Source organism: Brachyhypopomus gauderio, chromosome 20 (genome assembly GCF_052324685.1).
Source record: "Brachyhypopomus gauderio isolate BG-103 chromosome 20, BGAUD_0.2, whole genome shotgun sequence".
Classification (NCBI taxonomy): Eukaryota; Metazoa; Chordata; class Actinopteri; order Gymnotiformes; family Hypopomidae; genus Brachyhypopomus; species Brachyhypopomus gauderio.
This window is the reverse complement of record NC_135230.1, coordinates 10,573,675-10,594,767: the sequence shown is the minus strand read 5'-3', so window position 1 is coordinate 10,594,767 and position 21,093 is coordinate 10,573,675. Positions and strand designations below refer to the sequence as shown.

At 42.4% G+C, this 21,093-nt stretch overlaps 2 protein-coding genes across 2 annotated transcripts in view; both read left to right on the top strand.

The window, feature by feature from the left end:
• Positions 1–308: 308 nt before the first annotated feature.
• On the top strand, positions 309–9,505 carry tra2b (transformer 2 beta homolog). Its single transcript, XM_076982387.1, has 8 exons — positions 309–471; positions 2,304–2,437; positions 2,709–2,868; positions 6,338–6,526; positions 6,834–6,949; positions 7,163–7,276; positions 8,359–8,432; positions 8,757–9,505. Exons 1-8 carry the CDS (start codon positions 439–441, stop codon positions 8,765–8,767), a joined length of 831 nt encoding a protein of 276 aa, XP_076838502.1. The 5' UTR covers positions 309–438; the 3' UTR covers positions 8,768–9,505.
• Positions 9,506–10,970: 1,465 nt separating this feature from the next.
• Positions 10,971–21,093, top strand: part of LOC143484495 (insulin-like growth factor 2 mRNA-binding protein 2) — a 16,515-nt gene continuing 6,392 nt past the window's right edge. The window contains exons 1-2 of the mRNA XM_076983239.1: positions 10,971–11,537; positions 12,647–12,707. Coding sequence (XP_076839354.1) covers positions 11,363–11,537; positions 12,647–12,707 — 236 coding nt within the window. The 5' untranslated portion in view covers positions 10,971–11,362. The remainder of the gene's footprint in view (positions 11,538–12,646; positions 12,708–21,093) is intronic.

Below are 21,093 nucleotides of genomic sequence, written 5' to 3'. Positions count from 1 at the left end.
TGGGAAACCTTCAAAATATGAACAAAAAAACGCACGAGATAATGACAGATACTATCTGTTGCGACCCTTCAGTGAGGAGACCCATCCAATATGGCGGCGACGCTGGATTACGATCCATATATATTTTGTATATTTTGTCTATGGCAGCGAGAGGCTTCTCGTTAACCCATAAGAGATCACGGCCACATACGTATCGTCAACGGTTTAGATGTTCTGGAAAATTCCGCTGAGTGCGTCATGTTTAAATCAATCCGCCACAACGGTAGGCGGCAGTATGACGGTCCCGTGCGTAGGCGCCATAGAGAAGTCCCCCCCACACACACATCTGCTCTACGCCCATTAAAATAGGCCGTAGACATATCGTGTTTTCTTCGGAAAGACAGAACACGTCTATTTTTTTCACTTGTCTAGCTTCAGATTCACGGCTACTAGGACATCATGAGCGATAACGAGAAGGAATTTGTGGAGCGGGTACGTAAAAAAGAATACGCTTTTTAACGATTTTTTACATTATATAAGATAGCTAGCTAGCTAACCAGCAAACGTGTTCGTCTCAATGTGGACTTAGCTAATTAGCGCTGGCTAGCTTGATATTAAAAGCACGGTCAATAGCAAACGTGTTTAGTAGTCTAGCTGCAACCATGCTTTATACATATCAGCTATGTATAATACACATTTTTAGTACACATTTCCATTGTTTCACTGTTTTCAGTTAGCCAAGTTAACGTTTGTTAGTTGAGTGCGAGTCGTCTAGCTAGCGTTAGCTAGTATGACGCGGGTGTATTTTTTTCTGGCGAGCTAGATAACGTAATAACTAACAATGACCTTTTTAGGCTAACGAACCTTTTGTTTCTTATTTCAGGTGTAACTACAGGTGTACATTTTTAATATTGTAAATTGCACGCTACACAGCGTAACTCAACACTGTCCATTCAATAGCTAGCTAACTGGCTAGCTTAATCCTTTAGATAAGCCTGTCCGCCGTTACTAGCCATTTTCGTTAGTCAAAAGTAGAAAATATCGCCCCCTTCAGTTCACGACGTGAACAGCTGCGTTGAACACATTTAAGGCCTGTATACATAATCAGCCAGGATACCCCAATACCTGGCAATATAAAATATTCTATAGGCTATAAATGTAAAATATAGCCAACACTTGGCTAGTTAGCTGGGTCGGATAGTACATGTGGCCTCCCTCAAGATTTCTCTTTTCTCAACCTTTGAGCACTTTCAGTTTGGTTTCCAGGCTAGGTCACGTTTATCCCAGCACAAATATACACGCAGCTCCGTGTTTCATGTTATGCTCTACGTTAACCGTACATTAAATAATTGTTTCTGTCTAGTCCACACTAGCTATGTCGTCAAAGGTGGTTATGTATGGTTCAGAAAGTAAAAGCCTTTTCCATGATTTTGTTCCAGCAGCATTTGTTAATTGGTTCATACTTACACATATTTAAGAAGTTCGTTGTGAACGAAGTGGTTCAAAATCATGGTATGCCTTTTACTATTCGAACCATCAAACACACACCTCTGTAATCAGTGTTGTAAAAGTTTGATCTGACAGTCACACCGCTCTTGGACATTTTTCCGTAACTCATGTAACATTTTATCAACATGAATTCAAAGCCCTTACCCTTTTCTGTTTTTCCTTTTGTAAGGTTAAGGTGGGAAGAATGAAAATGTGGACGAAGTCAAATCAAGTTTTTTTTTTTTCTTTACTTTTTTTAATGAGGCTGAATTTTGAGAGTGCATGCTAAGGTTCTATGGCGAGAAGTTCTAAGAAGTCTCCCTCGTGTAGAGTGTTGTGGCTTTGGGAGCAGTGAATGAGCAAGATGAAGGCAGAAATAAGAAACGGAAGAAAGAAGAAAAGAATGTTGGTTGAAGTTGTGAAGTTAAACTCAGAAGTGTTCGTGTGGATAAGATGAAACAGGGCTAAGTAATTTGCATTAGTCTGCTTTGTCTGAATATATATATTTATTTATTTATATGTAGAATCTTTCTTATTTAAAACATCTGCATGCTACTCAATTTCTGGTAATGCCAGCGCAGAGCAAAGATGGCATATTAATGGAAATCAACACTTTGATTAAGGTGTTTCCTACGTACTTCATCGTCTGCTGTAATAATGCAACCCTTGACTTTGTCTTTTACTACAGTGTCATTATGTAATGGCATCCTTAGCCATCTAGAGTCCAGGAGTCATGTCTGTGCACTGTGCTTGCACTATACAAACACCCTTAGCCATCAAGAAGCCTGCAGATAAATGCAGTTTTGCAGTTGCTCACATGTCTCTGACCCGTGCAGGGGTCGCGATCCAGGAGTGTTAGTCCAAGGGGCTCAGTGAAATCCAACAGCCCCTCCCCGGAGCAATCACCAGCCGCGTCTAAAGATGGCTCCCACTGTTCCCAGTCCAAATCCCAGTCCAGGTCCAAATCCAGGTAAGTGTATTTTCCAGAAGAGTACACTATAAATATTGAAGATGCTCTGGGTGACCTCAACTACAACATGCATGTATGGTCAAATGTATACGTAGTGCCTTACTGCAGTTGTAGCTGGTTGCTCCCCAGCAGTTTGTTTTCTTTAGACCTGAGAGACTTTACACAAGCATTGAGTTTGTTATTTCTGCATTTATTAGTATTTTATCCGTATCCTGTACTGTAGGTCGTGGTTGCCGTGGTGCCTTATTGTCATGGTTGCTCCCCCCTGCAGGTCTCGTTCCCACCGCAGCTCCCGCCGGCACTACTCGCGCTCCCGCTCCCGTTCTCGCAGACGGTCCTCGCGCTCCCGCTCCTACAGCCGCGAGTACCGGCGCCGACGCAGCCCCAGCCACTCGCCCATGTCCAACCGCAGACGCCACGTCGGCAACCGGGTACCACTCCCTCCCTCATACCTGTAGCAAACAGCTGCATCACCAACACCATGCAGAGGTCACGGGGGGGGGGGGTTGCTTATGGTGACACTTGGCCCACGCCCTGGAAAGAAGACTTTTACATTACAATGTAACTGGGCACACAGGCCTGCAACACCATAAACATCACAATGTCATCCTCGCATTTACATTACAATGTTCCCTAACTCCCATTCAGCACCTCACCTGAATTCAAGTGTTCATCGTCTGAATACCTTTCAGTATCTATCGTTCCACAATCAGAAAACCTTTACAATGTTAAGTTGGTAAAAACAGTCTGATAGTTCCACACTTAACACATTTGCATTATGTTGTCAGTGGTGATCAACACACACACGGATGCACATCCTGCATATGTCCTTGGAGTGCATGTAGCTCCTTGAACATCACACAAACTGGTTTGTGGAATAGTAAATGGAGATCAAGTGATCCTTCTTGACTAGAGGATCATTGTGGATCTTTGTGCTGTCCTTGCCAACTCCACCTAAAGTATACACAAGGGCTATCAGCTGTTGGACTAGGAAATGTGCAGACTTATTCGGCTGTGGATTCTGTGTTCTTCCTCGAAAACGAGCTTAGATTGTGAATATTCAGAGCTTTATTATTACTAACCAGTAATGCAGGATTTTGAATATCAATATGAGTTTTCTTTGTCTTGCATCTGAACATAAAAATGTGCACTAGGTTATAGGACAGTTTCTTTCCACAAACCTCCAAATTAAAAAAGGCAATTTTGCAATTTAAAACAAATACACCAGGTTGGGCTTATGTGTCTGCATATTAACATGATGTGTTAATCATATGTGGCTCTGTTTGTGCCTCTGTCGCCCTCATGTGGTGAACAGGTGTAAATGTGACCAGCGCAGATCGGTCGTGAGACTATTCACAGATTATGGCCAATCATGCTGAAATTCTGGTCACCGGCCGATCATTGCATCTCTCTCTGTATACACACATCTTACACAGTCAGCATAGTGTATGATATAATGTACAAAATGCTACTGTTCTGTAGACTATTTAAACATAGCTAGTTAATACTGTCATTCATGCTAGAAATCATAAGAATTTCAGCAGTACTCTCCTGTAACAACGCTGTTAGTGTATAACCCCACAGGTTTGTGTAACATAAGTTTGTGTTTCAAACTAACTGCCTGATTTCATAGCTAGTTAGAATAATAGGAACTACAACACAACTGCTCAGCAGTAAGTATATCTCTAACAGTCATGTTACAAAAAACTACACACACAGTCTTAATTAAGCAGTGGCATACATTATTGTCAGCACATTGATTGGTTGGATGGTTTTTCCCATATTGTGATGTCATAAAGCAGATTGGTTATCATGATGCTTCTCTTTCATTGGCATAGACCTAACTGGAATTTTCTAGTCAGTTGGGTTTGGAAAGTATATTTGACTTTCAGTTTTCTTAAACTGATGGGAACATTTTCCTTCAAGCTATTTTCCTTTTTTAAATTCTTGTCTGCCAAGTCCTAAAGCGTAATTGAAACTTAATTGGACATTAAAATAAAACATCATTAGTTGCATAGTCTATTTCCAAATCATGTTTGAGGTTATTTTAATAATAAAAACCCAGACTAATAGCTAGCTAGCCATCAAATAATCCAAGTCTCATAGCCAAACCATGTGGGTTGCTGAACCCACAGAGTTAATGCAGTTTTCTTGTTGGTGTGCGCATGTATTGCTTCCCATAACATGTTCTAAAGTAATGTGTGTTGACCCCAACGCTTCCCCTCCCTAGTGTACTAGAGTACTGATTGGGTAATTGTTCTGGGTTTAAATTGACCAGAACCAAAAAGGCAACCGTTTCCATCCTACCCCCAGAGGCAGTGTCCTATGCACAGCCCGGTTCTGCTTGGTGTCACTTCAGCACAATGATGGGGAAAGTGGCTTTGTGTGGCACAGAGGACGTGTGCAGTAGGCTTGGGCAGGCTGCTTGTCTCTGGAGATTGACGCTGCATGAATAATGGCCATTTCACACATTTTCTTTCCTATTTCCAGAGTTTAGGTAGTACAGTGTCACAGTACAGAGTGAAGTGTTGTATTGTATTTTTAGGGTCTGCGGAGGAGGTTGTGCCTCTCTTACATGTGCTTCCTTGTGGCATGTCAACAACCTTGGCACAAATATGGCACCAAGAGGTGAAAGGGCATGAACAGTGGAGTAAAGGGAAAGGGCGGAATGGAGCCTGATGCCACTCGCTTGTAATGTGCACTGATCTTTTTCCTTTGACTTGAGACACAGACTACCAGCCCCTCCACTTGTCCTTCCCTTAACACTGTGGCATCCACCAACTCTGAACCACAACGCCTTCAAAAAAATGTTACGCCTGCTTTCGTCAAGGCGTCATTATGAGCTGCTGACATCACTGCTGACATCACTGCTGACATCATGCTACCTGTGGCACATTCCATTCAGTGTTTGTCTAATTTGTGTTTGAGGTTGAGTTGGGTGTGGTTATTTTCTGTTGTTTATTTTATATATATATTTTTTTTTTTTTACAGCCAACCCATGTCCGTTCATTTTCTGGTCCGTAATGTCCAGTTTAAAAAGATGTTAGCATGAATAGTGAAAGGAGAATTTTTTTTTTCTTTGGCACAATCTATTCATTTGTGTGGTAGGAGATGTTGAAAATTATCTATCTGATTGTAGTTCTGACTAAATATTGTGGGCCAGAATTAGTGTACTAAAGAGATTAATTAGATGCCACTTTAATGTATTCACACACATTTCTACTTAAACTTGCATTTTATTTTAATCCATTCTTGACGATATCTTGCTCACTGATTCAAGTGATTTGTCATGGCAAGGTGTTGATTATGGGATGTGTGTCTGCTGCGGTTCTGTGCATTGCCCCTACTGAAAAATCGGGACATTTCTTGAGCTCTTGCTTATGCCTTTTGTGATCAAAGGTCATCTTCCAGGCTGAAGCATGTCAAAACCAGAAACTATGTTGAAGCCAATTGTAAATGTCAGAGCTTTTATTATACTCTAAAGTATTGTTTCCTTTGACTGAATGTCGACACTCAGAATTGGAGGGAATAAAACTGTCCCAGACTTGTAAAAGCACTCAAAGCTTTCTTGCCTTTTGGTTCGTGCTCTGGTGCTTGCTTGGGTGAAGCTATCTTGCTTCTCTTATATATATACTTATATACTTTTATTCTGTGCTTATTGCTGTCGGAGCTCATGGAGTAGCGGTACTGCTGATCTTTGGATGTATTTTATTTTTTCAATGATTAGAAAGATTTTGGAAGAACTCTCCCAAGATCAGGGCTGATGTTTTATGAAGTACAGTAAATAATATGCACTGCCCTTTTGACTAAACTGGATTCCTACTACACCCCCCCCCCCCCCCCCCAAGCAAGAAATCGCAGCATGCCTGTAGTTGATTCCTCTCTATTCACTTTGTGTAGGCGAACCCTGACCCCAACTGCTGTCTGGGTGTGTTTGGCCTGAGTCTGTACACCACGGAGAGGGACCTGAGGGAGGTGTTCTCCAAGTATGGCCCCCTGAGTAGCGTCACCATCGTCTACGACCAGCAGTCCCGCCGCTCACGGGGCTTCGCGTTCGTCTACTTCGAGAACAGGGAAGACTCCAAGGAGGTGAGGGTTGTTTTGTTTTCTCTGGAGCTGAGCTATTTATTCAATGTGATATTTTCAACAATAACGTGCAGCCCTGCATCCTTTGAAAGATGTTGCTGTTTGCCTATGGTGAAAAGTGCATCTCCTAGGCTACAGAAGGACATTGACTGTTCAGTCCCCTTACTAGTGTGCAGGTCATTAGCCTATGCTAGCTCTAAATACATCCCGCTCCCATCTCAACACATTGGTATTAAAATAGGCCTATCAGGTTTTCTAATGTGGCTAGGCATGTTCACATAGAAACCTTGCCTTTCTCTTTTGTCTTCAGGCTAAAGAGAGGGCCAACGGCATGGAGCTGGATGGGCGACGTATCCGAGTGGACTTTTCCATTACCCAGAGACCACACACACCCACGCCTGGTATCTACATGGGTCGGCCCACCTAGTAAGCGCGTTTTCTTTTCTTTTCTCATACTGATCTAGGGTGGTGGCTTAAGCGATAATATGTAAAGCAAAAAGGCGAATGTATGCAGTGCTGCGGGTGCAGGGGCGGTGCTGTTTGAAGGGCTTTAAATCAGTCATCACTTTCTATAGAAACACGCCTAACGAATGTAGTGGAGCAAATGAACTTACTCTCCCTCGCTTTCCGCCTCTTTAGCAGCGGAGGGGGAAGACCCAGTATCTCCGCCAGCCGCTCCCGAGACTACTACGACCGTGGCTACGATCGGGGCTACGACCGGTACGATGACAGAGAATACTACAGGTCTTACAGGTCAGCTAATGAGCTACTTTGACCACACCTGTTCTACTGTCCTGTCACACCCATGCAGTATGTGCATCGAACAATGTGGCAGTGCGGCAGCACACATAGTTGAATAGTAAAGAATACGAGCAGTGTGTGCAGATCAGAGGTCTTTATAAGCAGGCTGTTGATTACCTGTAGTTTCTATAAACAGTGATGCTGAGACCTCGGTGCAGTGATGGCTCTATTCATGCATTTACACACTCCTGGCACTTTTAATGAAATACTCCTGGCACTTTTTCTTTTTTTTTTTTTTTTAAATGATCATTGTACGAGGTGTGTAGGCATAACTAATAAAGTAACTACAGAGTATTTCTTAAGTCCTGGTCCATTGAAGGACACCTAGGATGACTTGCATGTACATATCCTTTTATGCAGCACCTTTTTTGTGGTTTTTTTTGCTCAGTCAAGAACATTTTAAATCACTGTGAAGGTTAATGTCATAATCCACTTTGTCCTTACAAATGTGCCTTTTTCTAAGGAGAGTCTTAAAACATTTTAAAAATCCAGCAATGACTCGTTGGTGAAGAACATTTTTGGTCAAGGTTTCTTTTACAGAGATGTGGAAAGCACAATAAATCTGAGAGTCATTTTACACTAAGGTACAGAATGGTTGTAAACACATCCTCTCCTTTGAAAAGCCTATTAGCTGTATTCATACAGCTGCCATGAATCTGTATACACTTCAGAAAGAAAGCACAGGTTCCTATCAAAGACTGTTGTTGGATGTCCAACATGTACAACAGGGAAAATGGCCTTCATAGCAGTAGTGTTGCCAAAAATGGCCACTTTCACAGCAACAGCACAAAGCAGACCTGCCTGTAATGTGCCCGGCAGGGTTTAGAGCTGCGTAAAGACTACTGGTGTGATAGCGCAGTGCTGGGTGTGTTTGGAGAGCAGTCTGTGTTTGTGAGGAGAGCCAAGCCTGCTGTGGCCCAGATGCAGAACTGTGAATTGCTGTGATATTTGGGGTAGACCTTTGAACTTTGGAATCTTGTTTGCCAACTGAGGATTTGTGTATTTGAATGTGTGTGTTTGTGTGTGATGCACAGGCGCCGGTCTCCCTCACCCTACTACAGTCGTGGAGGATACAGATCTCGTTCGCGGTCTCGCTCTTACTCCCCGAGTGAGTAGTGTACTTACTTTGAACAAAAACCTCCACGAGATGAGGTTCCTGTTTTCGTTCCTTATGCAAATTTCAGGTGAATGTGTTGCTCATTCTAAGCTGCACAATGTGCATTAAAGAAGGCAAATGTTTGCGAGCATGCGCCGCATGGTAAACAGAGCCGAGAATGCCACATGGGTGTGATCGAGAAGCTTTCAGTATCTTAAATGTTTGGCATGCCATTTTCAAATCCCTGTAATGAGATAATGGCGCATTAACCATAATGCATCCATTCTCTGCTGGTTGTTTTCCAATCAAGAAATAATCTCTGTTTCACTCCAACAGGGCGTTACTGAAGAAACAAGGTTTCTGTGTAGATTGAACTGGGGGCGTTTTCGAAACAAGGAATCTCCGCAACAAGGAATAATGGAAAAAATTATTTTTTGTTTTTTGGTTTGGTTTTTTGCTTTTCATTTCTTGTGTGTATGTGTGAGTTCTTGTGTTTTTTAAGAGCCTTGCATTTTGCTTAGTTTAACAATATGATCTTTGTATCTTTTGACTTTCATTACCATGTTAGTAGACATTTTATGTTCCGGTCTATCCGGCTACATGCCCAGTTGGTCGATGGTGTATTTAGCTTGAGGGAGTGTGTTGCGTTCTCATACTTGACTGTTTCTCAATCTGTCATTTTGGGGGGGGGGGGGGGGGGGGGGGGGCTTTCTCTCTTTCTAACCTAAAGTCATATGTGAAGGATGTCCAGAGTCAGTATCCCTCGTTTTTCTTTTTAAGCTTCTGTTGGTGAGTTTTCCGCTCTGGCCCAAGTCATTTAAGCTCCTGGACACTTACTTTTTGTAATAGTTCTCCTAGTGGGTTTCTTTTTCCTGTTCTGACCCACATGGTTTAACTCAAACGGTTTGACTGCTAGTTGTTGTCATGTGAGTTGGAATACTGTGGAAGATGCTAACCTGTGCTCGGTACCGGCATGCCAGGATCACCACGGGGAGACAGACCAATGCCGGCATGTAGATGGGATTCACAGCAGATGTAAATGACTCTTGTCTACACCCAGGGAATAAACAGTATATTTTACAGCCTTTTAGTGGTCTACCATTTTGTCTTTGGTTGGTCAATATTAAGCTGTTGATTGTACACTGAGCCGTGTGTCGTGGCAACAGGTAACCTGTGTTATGTTTTAACTTCTTGAAGTAACGATGTGATAATACAAATGGGTGGATGTAATAAGAAAATTGGGCTTGAGGACCTGAAAATTACTTTTATTGATCTGATCTCAGTCACTGTTCAGGTTTACACTTGAAATGCAGGGTGAGTCATCTCTAAAGAAAAATACAAAGTCAGTGCAAATTATGGATGTATGATTCCCTCTGTCATACTGATGGTATTCAGCCTGATAATTGCAAACTACCCTTATGACCGTCACTTACAGCACAAAAAATGATTATGAAAATTATGAATTCTTAAACATTTGTATACACTTGTGTATGACTGCACAAATAAAGAAATCGAATTTCTATCATTTTTAACTTCTTTCTCAAACTAAAATCGATGCACTTTCTAATATGCCGAATTGGAATCTGCTTTTAGAATGTTTCCATCCTGAATGATTCAGTGATGGCGATCAACAGGTACATTAAGTTTACGTATTCATAGATGAGCTAAGTTGTTACCTATAACCTATGCACAATTTATGATTTTGTCTGTAGTCGCCCCTCCCCCATGTCCGACAACATAAGAGATCCACTTCCTTAGAAACCGCTTTTCTATACTATACATGACGTGCGACTAATCTGGAACACAGAAATACTGGGTGTGATTGAGAAATTCATGAAAAAACGTGCAAAAACAACACCCACAAACGGGTGTTCGCCAGAAGCAAGTTAAATTTTGACCAGCGTAACTGAGGTGTATGCTATTCGGGTAGAGTAGCCTTTGCTCTGCGTTGTTGTAACTTGACACAGCTTTAGTTTCATTTTCAATTAAGAAAAAATAATTGGTCGACTATTCGAGCAATATTTTTCTCCCTTGCGAGTTACCTAGTGTGATATGCTTAACTCGACACATGTGAACTGAAAACATGATATCCAGTAAACCATTCGTTTTTAAGACTAGTGGGTAAGGAGAAGTTCATTTGGCCCCTGGGTCTCTGAGGCAGGTAAATCGCGGGCCGAACGTGTTCCTCGGCTTCCACTAAACCGGCTGGTCCACTCGCTACAGGCCCTGGTCAGAAACACGCTGCGTTACCACGTATCGCAACCTATAGCTGCAGGCCATCTGCTACACTACACTCACACCTAACTCAACCCGAGATACGCCTCTGGGGAAACCGCGGCACACCAAACTCGTTTTCACATTTCTGAGGCACTTTCATAAGAAAAAAAATGTCACTTAGTTCATTCAGTTTGCTTTAAAAAAATGGTAACCGTCTTTTTAGTTGCAGCGAGACCTCCGGGACGGAGAAGACGGGGGGAGAGGCGAGTGCTGTTTGCACGCACGTGGATCTGATAGCAGTCACAACAACAGTAACCATTTGATAGCCTTATTCAGCGAGGCGGCGGGCTACTGGAGTCGTCCTGGTATAAAAGGTGTGGGATAGGTGTGTCCTAAGCGACGCTTTCTCCTCTTTTCGCTCTATAGCTCCGTGTGAATGACTAATAGAAAGGTATCTGATTCTCCGAGAGCGAGGTTTTGTCCAAAAGGCGGTGCTTGCAGGCTACTCGCCGGAGTGACGTTGGGACATTTTTTTAAACCTTAGTCAGAAGTGATTTACAAGGAGCGAAGTTGATGCCGGGATCCGTGCGGAACCGAGGCTTAATTGTTGCTTTTTCAAGTTCGTTATTTGTTTTTTCCCCCTACCAGCCGTTTGTCGATTCATCGGAAATTCGTTGCCTTTCGCCTTCTGCCGTTCGTTTTTCTTTAATTTCGTTCCGTGGATCATGAACAAACTGTACGTGGGGAACCTGAGTCCGTCGGTCACCGTGGAGGACCTGAAACGGCTTTTTGGCGAAAGCAAGCTTCCCGTGACCGACCAGGTTTTACTCAAGTCCGGTTATGCTTTCGTTGATTTCCCTGACCAAAAGTGGGCCATAAAAGCAATTGAGACGCTGTCAGGTAAGCGCTTCTAATGCAACTCAAACTCCGTGATACCTCTTAGGTATTACTACTTCATTAGCGCTCTTTGCCTATCCCGTATTTTGTTATGAAGCGAAATGTGTAGAACACATTTGACCAACTCCTCATCAGATGAAACAGTGTACCCAGGGTGTGCTTACAGTAGCCCCAATAAGGTGCCCAGCCCTGACAGTATTGTTAAATTGCATAAATATGATGTATGTAAAGACCATACCTATATAGAAGGTCAGAGTCATGTTAAAGCCTCACTATAATGCACCGGCCCCAGTATCGTGCCTTGTGAGGTAATGCAATTTGGATGTCAGCTGGATATGCAGGGCTGTCCACTGCTCGCATTGCCATAATTATTTTTTCGGTATTTTTTTCTCCCGAATTTTTTGGAAGGAGCTCAAATGGGCAAACGTTACGTCTATTTGTCGAACGAGTGGTCCAAACGCCAAAGTAGGTTTCTACGAGGTGGCCTGTTTGTAAGTGATGTGCAACAGCGGGAAAGCAGCGATAAATGGATAGTTGGGTAAGGGTGACGAGGTGAGTGTCAAAGTGAACGGCGTGGTTTGTAGGCCCATCAAACGAACCCAGTGCGCCTCCGTAAGAACAACCTCGGTCTCAATCGCCACGCTCCAGTGTTTCCAGGCCAATCAACACCATGCCAAAAGGGAAAAAGAGCGAAGTCATTAGATAAATTACCTACAGGTTATATTTAGTTGAAGACTTATCGCATGCTTAGCTCGCGTGAGTGAATTTAGTCGAAAAAGAAAACGTGGCCTCTGCCACTTTCTTGGAATATTTTTTTACAGGTTGGTACTCGTTTTTTTGGCGCCTCTTTTTCTAGAAACAAATCCCAATCACTTTAAGAGATTATAAAATAATGGTTTAGTTCTGTCTAACCTTTCGTAAAGCGTAAGGTTTTTTTTATTTAAATAAAACACGTGAAACAGGACATACATTCTATCTGAGAAATATGATAAAATGCTTTCAAATAATTTCAAATAAACCAAATAAAACTAACAAAAAAACAACAACAACAGTCTGTGTTCCTGTCTTTTGTGTCTGTTGACCCGCTCCTAAACTGCATTGTTTCCTTATAGGGAAAGCCGAATTGCACGGGAAGGTGATTGAGGTCGACTATTCGGTTCCCAAAAAGCTGAGGTAAATTATTGTCGATCATTAAGTGCCTGTACGAATTGTGTTTCTTGAATGCACGAGCGACCCTGGTTGGCGTTTAGGCGCGTTCTTGTTTGTGTCCAAAAGCTACCATTATGTAACGGAAAATGTTGTTTACGAACAACTTTTTTCGTGTGGAAAAAACAGTGTTTGTAATATCATATAAACTCATAAATGACTGGGTGTGAGTGCATCTTATGACGACGTAACTACATTGTTGTGTGCTAGAATTCACATACAAAGGCAGTTTAACGGCCATGAAGTAGGCAATACTTCCTGTTGTACTAGGTTGCTTGGTGCTTGATACGCCACATTGTGTCAGCCAGGCTACACAATTGCTTAAGAGATGGGAGAGAACGTTCTTATGAAGATTTCATGGGTGCGTTTACGTTTGTCATGAAAAATTGCATACGCATGCTTTTTGTGGGCAGTATCTGGCTGAACACATTTACATGCATACAGTATTTAGACGCTTGTTGGAGACGTTGTATGCATGGCGAAGATACATGTGTGGCCTCTGATCTGGATTGAAAAATAGATGGTCATTATATATATATATATATATATATATATATATATATATATATATATATATATATATATATATATATATATATATATATATATATATATATAATTACACACACACATACCTAACCAAATAGAGCTCCGATAATATCGAAAAATCACCGCCGTGTTGGCGAATGTTTTAGTGTGTGTCGATAATGCTCAACACCCTAGCTGGTTTGACATTTCTGTATTACTGTACCACGTGTCTGTCTTTACATTCCTCGCCTGAGCCCGCCCTATGGACTGAAAAGTAAAAACAAACAAAACACTTGAAATTACACTGAATGTCTACGAATGGTCAGTGTTGTTTTGCTCAGCAGTCTTCTTATAACGTTTGGTGATTGTGAACACAGACAAATATGACCTTTAAAATAGAAAGACAAGGAATGTCGTTTTCTAGTAGTCAGACGAAAATCATTAGGTCTAACTGAGAGCTTCCGGAAGCTTTGCCAAATCAGTTCTCAGGAGCCTAGCGTTAGGCCTGTGAGCTAGGTAGGGGATGTTTGAATAGTGTTTACGAAATCAAAAAAGGACTTTCATTAGTAGACTGATATTCATACAGTATACATTAGGGTTTGTACAATGCTAACAGTGCCCATGGTCGCCTTTAATGTAGTGTTTCACTTCAGAGAACGAAAGGGGTAATGCATATGAAACCCAACATAAAGTCCCGTGTTTGCAACGACGTAGCGTATGTTCTTTACGTAGCATGGTGCTTGGCCTTCTGTATGGAGGCTACGCGAAGTGAGTAGTGATGATACGCTGGCTACGCAGGGCTTGTTATAATAGCCTTCTGCGTGGTTAGCCTGACAATACAGATAGAAGCGCATCAAGTTTAACTTTAACTGTTGTCTGAAACAGTTTCAGTTGTTATTAATTGAAACCAAAATTACTTTTCATTTTAAGATATCAGGAACAGTGGTAAATACTGCTGATTTATCTGGACAAGTTAATCCTACTTAAAATTGATCAAGAAACCTGAGAGAAATTCAAGAATTCTATTTGGATCTAGCTGCGATATTGTTAATATAAGTTGATATTGCATTAGTTCATATTAGTAGATATTGAGTTAACTTACATTCGGTGATCAGTCTATGGTTGTCTTTATTTTAATTGTTTAAAATTTATGTAAAACACTGATAAATACCAAGCATTTTTTAAACTTTATTTTTCGCTTCAATTAAAACCTTAAATGTTTTTAAAGATGTTATCAGTAAATTTTTAATGTTTGGTCCACATCTTGAATACATTTTTCTTTGAAGATGCATCAGGTATTTAGAAATTCAATACCCAGTACCAATCCCATGTTATTAATTACAGTGGTTTAATATTATGTACTGTAAATACACTGAATTCCAGCATGATCAGCAGGAAATGTTTACATAGAACAAGTTTACATTATAACTATTTTAATGTGAGGTTTAATTAAGGCTTTAAAACCTGTAATTGAGACAAAATTGAGATTTACAAATGTACTTCTTAACCTACTGATTCATGTGAAATCAAACAAAACCATTGCTTTTGTGATCTTTTTTTTGAGTCAGTGATGTTAATGGTAGATTTGGCTCTGAAAAGCACTTTTTCTGACTCATCGCCATGTTTTAAAAACCTCAGAACTAAATTCACAGAAACAATATCAAAATTCTGATGTCGGTGACATTTTCATCATTATCATGGTTGTTGAATAATGGGCTACTTTGGTTTACAGCTTATTTTAAAGTGAGGGTGCGAGTACCATTTTGTTGGAGGGGTTGTGATTATGCATTTATTAATATTCAGAAATGTAAAAAAAAAAAAGTTAATTTTCCGTGACATTTATATAATGAATAAAAGTTTTTAAATATTGTAGTATTTTTGAAGGAGCTAGTTTATACATGTGTTCCTTTGTGGTTTTGTTTTTGTTCTGGATTTTTAATGATTCACACTTTCATATCTTAAGCATCCTCCTTCACTTGGTGGTTTATTCTGTTAAATTAGGAATTAATTGTGCTTTAATAATTTAAATAGAACACTGGTTTCATTAATGAAATGAGCAAACTGCAGCTCTATACTGTAGAGCACACTGAAACGTCCCAAAGTTTAAAACCATGGAATGTTCAATAACATCACTAGCTTAGTTATTTACAACATTGCTCCGTTTGTTTCGGGTTTCTTCTGATATCAGTGATTTTAGGAGTTTCCTCCTCTCCCTTTGCCTTCCTTTCGCTTTAATTGTCTCAGAAAAATAAAAAAATAAAGGAAGCTGAAGAGAGTAAAACAGAGCTCACTGACGTGTGTGAAGTAGCATTTGTGTTACGGAAAGTTTTTGTTTTATAGAACCAAAAAGCAGCAGTGAAACAGCATTGTGGGCTGACAGATGTAACTGTTGTTCTGTTGAAGGTGAAACAGTACAATTAGTAGTAAGAATGGACTCTTATAAACAGAAGAGACGTCAGAGAAAATGGGCAGCTGATAGTGGATATACGGTGGTGAGAGAGAGTGACAGACATTTGAAAAGTTGCATTAAGCACCTATGAAATCAGTAGAGAGACAGTGGATAAGCGGTTTTAGAGAGAGAGAGAGAGAGAAAGAGGGAGGGAGAGAGAGACGTCGTGAAGGTCCACAGAGCCGCTGCATTTAGCGAACTCCTTCCAAGCTGTTCAGCTCTGTCCAACTGTGCTGTGTACAACAGTAGGTTGGCCGATCCCCACATAGCGTATGTGTGTGTGTGTGTGTGCGCGCGCGTGTGCCTTGCGCACCCACCGCCTATCACTTGTTCTCTTTGCTCTGCCTGTTTGTGTGTGTGTGTGTGTGTGTGTGTGTGTGTGTGTGTGAGAGAGAGAGAGAGAGAGAGAGAGAGAGACTTAGGTAAGGCTTAGATAGGTGAGGTGAGGAGGGTGCAGACCCCTTCTGTCAGGCAATTTAGCTGTTTTGACTTCTGAAAAAAGGTTGTTGTTATTGTGATACTCTGTCTATGGGCTCGCCAAAGAAGACAGGCAGGAGACATACAGGTCATGTGTTGTGGTGTGTGGGTGTGTATGAGGGAGAGTGTGTGTGAGGGTGTAACCAGACCCAGCCATATCTGACATGGTGTGTGAATGAGACTCCAATTCTGTCATCCTCCGTCACCCGATTCGCTGGAATCCTGTCAGTGAGCGCAGGGGGTATGTAACGTTGCAGATGGGAACAGCAGATGTAGGTGTGCGTTTTACACACACGCTCAACACACACTCGGGCACAGTCATCCACTGTAAGCTAAATGATTAACCCTGAAATCCTGAGCTGTGCGTTGTTATCTGCATTTGATCAGAAGACTCTACTGTATATAACTGGATCATTAAGAATCAGGATCAACTAGCCACATATGTTTGCACATACAAGGAATTTTTCTGTGGTTACACACAAACTCATTATACACAGGACAATTAGACATAATATAAACTTCCGGTTGTAAATGATGCATACCAAGTCAGATCAAAACACGGACGTCCCCAGATATGTAGTGGATGAGTCATCTTAGGTGGATGTCAGTCATCTCGAATTTGGCTCCGTGATTTCTCAAGTCAAATTAGCATGTGTGTAATTTATGACAGAAACAGGAAAGGACTTCCTGTGCACTTTCCAAGAACTGTTTGAAATTGTTTTTGTATATAACAATAACGTTTGAACAGTTCTATTTGACTAGCATTCGTAAGCCCCTTTCACTAGCTTCCACAAGGGTGTGTGTGTGTGTGTGTGTGTGTGTTTGAAAGGAAAGCCCTGTCACACTGGTGGAGGGGATGTTGAATCATGGCTGATTTAACCTTCTCTCTGTCCCTTTAAACAGGTGCTCAGTACCTCTCTCTCTTTTGTCCGGTCTTTCTCACTCGCTCTTGTTCTCTCCTCCAACACACACTCACACACACACACAAGCATAGACATACTATCACCTAAATGAACCTGAACTAAGTGAATGGTCTTATGAATATTTCAATGGCAGTGGCTGCACCTCAAGAGCATAGCAGTGAAAGATATCCTGTTATCCTTTATCACATTTTATATACCTCCCTCTCTCCTCCATCTCTCTCTCTCTCTCTCTCTCTCTCTCTCTCTCTCCCTTCTTTGCCATATAAAGCAGTCTGAGCAGTGGATCTGCTGTTTCGTTCATATCTCCAGTCTGTCAGCAGGGGGATTGTGTGTGTGTGTGTGTGTGTGTGTGTGTGTGTGTGTGTGTTGCCCCACTACCCCACTGCTCCAGCATCCTAAGCTTAGCCGTCTGGTGCTGCGTGTGTGTGTGTGTGCGGTTTTCTCCCCTGTGTTGACGCCCATCGCGGGCCACGTCCCCCCTCACAGGAAACCCGCCCGTGTGGTACCGGGCAGCTACCTGTCCGCCCCGAGGAACCTTCTCACGCTCCATCACTGCCTGTGTCGTCCGCTCACACAGTCCTTTTCATCCACACACACACACACACACACACACACACACACACAACTGTTTCTCAATGAAAAACACACACAGACACCGATACTCCACAGACATGAATCTTCTACACGCCAGTGCTGTCATCTTAGGGATAGCTCTAGGGTTGCTATGGTAACTGAAGCAAGCTGGAGCTGTGTTTATAGGTGTAGAGAGAGAGAGAGAGAGTGTGAGAGAGAGAGAGAGAGAGAGAGTGTGTGCACGTGCAGGTAATTGTGTAGGGTTTAGAACAACCCGATAAGCACAGCAGAAGTGGTGCAATGGAGAGATCTCAGCCTATAGTGAAAAGTACTGGGAGTGTGAGAGAGAGAGAGAGAGAGAGAGAGAGAGATAGAGGACTGGATGGATGGATGGATGGTTGGTTGGATGGATGGATGGATGGATGGATGGTTGGTTGGATAGTTGGATGGATGGATGGTTGGTTGGATGGTTGGATGGATGGATGGTTGGATGGATGGTTGGATGGTTGGTTGGTTGGTTGGCTGACTGGCTGGTTGGTTGGTTGGCTGACTGGCTGGTTGGTTGGTTGGCTGACTGGCTGGTTGGTTGGTTGGCTGACTGGCTGGTTGGTTGGTTGGCTGACTGGCTGGTTGGTTGGTTGGCTGACTGGCTGGTTGGTTGGTTGGCTGACTGGCTGGTTGGTTGGTTGGCTGACTGTCTGGTTGATCAGCAGGAGTTTGTAGCATGAACACTCCACACACAAAACAGGAACCAGGAGAAAAGCTTAAGGAGCAGACAGGTGTGAAGGGCTCTGCTCCGGCAGGAGCCACCTCCAGTGAACCCTCTCATACGCAGGCAGACAGAGAAGGAATGGGTTCTCATCAACAGGGCAGAGCTGAAGTCAAGTCCTCTTACATTATGGAGTCATGAGAATCCCATAAGAATAAGCATCTAGGAGAGTGAGTGTGTGTGTGTGTGTGTGTGTGTGTGTGTGTGTGTGTGTGTGTGTGTGTGTGTGTGTGTGTGTGCGCGCAAAAGTGATGGGTGTGTTTTGTGTGTGTGTTTGTAAGAGATGTATGCTGCTGTTGTAAAGTGAGAATCAAGGAAGTGTGTGTGCCTGTGTGTGCGCATGTGTGTGTTTATGGCATTCTAAAATGTCTAGACAACTGGACTAAAAGGGCTTGGGACATGATCCAGCACTGCATATATCCACACACACCCTGGTTCTCTTCCTTTGCCATGTGCACGCTTAGACACAGACATTAGTGCACAGACATTTCGCTCACACACACACACACACACACTCCTGGTCAGCTCTTTGGGTGCTTGAGCCAGATGATTAGGCTCAAGATGGAGATAATGCCGTTTCAGCTTTTCAGCCTTGTGACCTACAATGATCTGATATAGAGGGTCTGGGGAGGGGCTACATGTAAAGGTGGAGCTGTGCCAGTTGCTGAGGGAGCAGGTATGACTGACCAAAGGCTACCAGTGAGACCAGTAAGACCAGTGGGATTAGCAGCCTGAAACTAGTGGCGTCCAGTTCACAGAGGGAGTGGCTCGCACGCCCCTATGATCATCAGCCTCCCAGAGTCCAGCAGGAAGCTGACGTGGGTTGTGACTCTTAGAGTGGTGACCCTGCTGCGTGTGAGCGGTGCCACAGGAAAGTCTGGATTAAAGACGTAAGACTTTGTGAGCTCCACCCTTTTATCCACCAGCGGAGTCAGGTGTGCACAGGTGTGTTTACGTCCTTTTTTTCTACAGGACATTCCATTAAACCTTTCTTCTCGCTGACACTTTGGCCAGAAGTAGTCTGGCTTTTATTCTGCTGGTTATCCTGCTGGCACTTCATATCACAAACACACTTAAGAACAGCTTCCATCCCATTGCGCTCTCTCGCTCTCTCTCTCTCTCTCTCTCTCTCTCTCTCGACGTTTGAGAACTCCTTTTCTCTTCTTTTCATCACCAGTTTTTGTATATGAAATGTCAGGCTTATGTTCATCGATTCCATTTACTTGTTTTGAGGGAAATGTGTGAGTTGCCAGCAGACATGAAACATGGAATCAAGGCGTGTGCAAAAGTAAACAAACCATAGCTGCACTGGTGAAGTCAATTAGATAAAAGGCTCAGGTGAAACACGTGAGTGCTCAAGTAATCAATTAAGCAGATTAAGCTTTCAGAAAAGATTCGAGGCGCACCGATGAAAAGGGAGAGGAAACCAACCAAACCACTGTCATGGCAAGACATAAAGCACACATAACAACAATGCAAAGGGGAAAGGAGACCGCCACATCAGTCTTGGGAGAGCTACAAGACCATCTCCAAAAGAGTCCATCTCCATTCATCCACCGTGAGACAAATCACTCACAAATGGAGGGCACTCCACAACTCCGCCCAGAAGTGGGCGGCTATCAAAACTTACATCAAGAAGCACAAGAAAAATAATAATTCAGGTAAAGGCCAACCCACACATCACCTTCAGAGAGTTGCAGACCTCATGGATAAATGTACATGCGTCTACAATCAGGCAAAAAATCAATAGATATAGCATTCATTGGAGAGCTGCTAGAAGGAACTCACTCTCTCTCAAGAAAGAACGAAGTTGGACAAACCAGAGACTTTCTGGAAGTCCATTCTCTGGACACGTGTCCAAAATTGAATTATTTGGCCACAGTCACAGGCGCCATGTTTGGAGAAAGGTCAACACTGCAAATACAGAGAAGAACCTCCTCACAACAATGAAGCATGATGGTGAAAATGTGATGGTCTAGGCCTGATTATCTGCATCTGGACCTGTACGACTTCATATTATCCCGGGAACCAACGATCTCCAATCTCCAGGCCTACCAACAAATACTTGACCAGAATCTCCTGCCATCAGTCAGGTAGTTGAAGCTGGGACGGAAATGGATTATGCAACAAGACAGAGACCCACAGCATTCTAGCAAATCTACCAAGGAATGGCTTAAGAAAAAAGATTTGCACTCTGGAATGGCCCAGTCAAAGTCTGGCTCTCAATCCCATAGAAATGCTGTGGCAAGATCTGAAGTGGTGGAGTTCTGTGAGGAAAAGTGGGCAAAAAACCCAAAAGGCAGATGTGTGAGATTTGTTTGTGGTTACAGAAGATGTTTGGTTGAAGTAATGGCTGCAAAAGGAGGTGCCACAAGCTACTAAGTTTTTTTTGCACTTTTGCACTTGGCAAATATATATTTTTTTGAGAGTGAAATTACTTATTTGAATAAATAAGTAAAATATGACCACGTTTGGGTGGTTCACAAACTTTCATGCAGCAGTGTATGTTATATATAATATAGTATTTTTAAAAGCAACAATTTCAATTAATTGTGTGCTTGATGTGGATTGGATTAGGATTGTGTGTGTACTGTTACAATTAGCATATATTAATTACTTAATTATTCTGTGAGT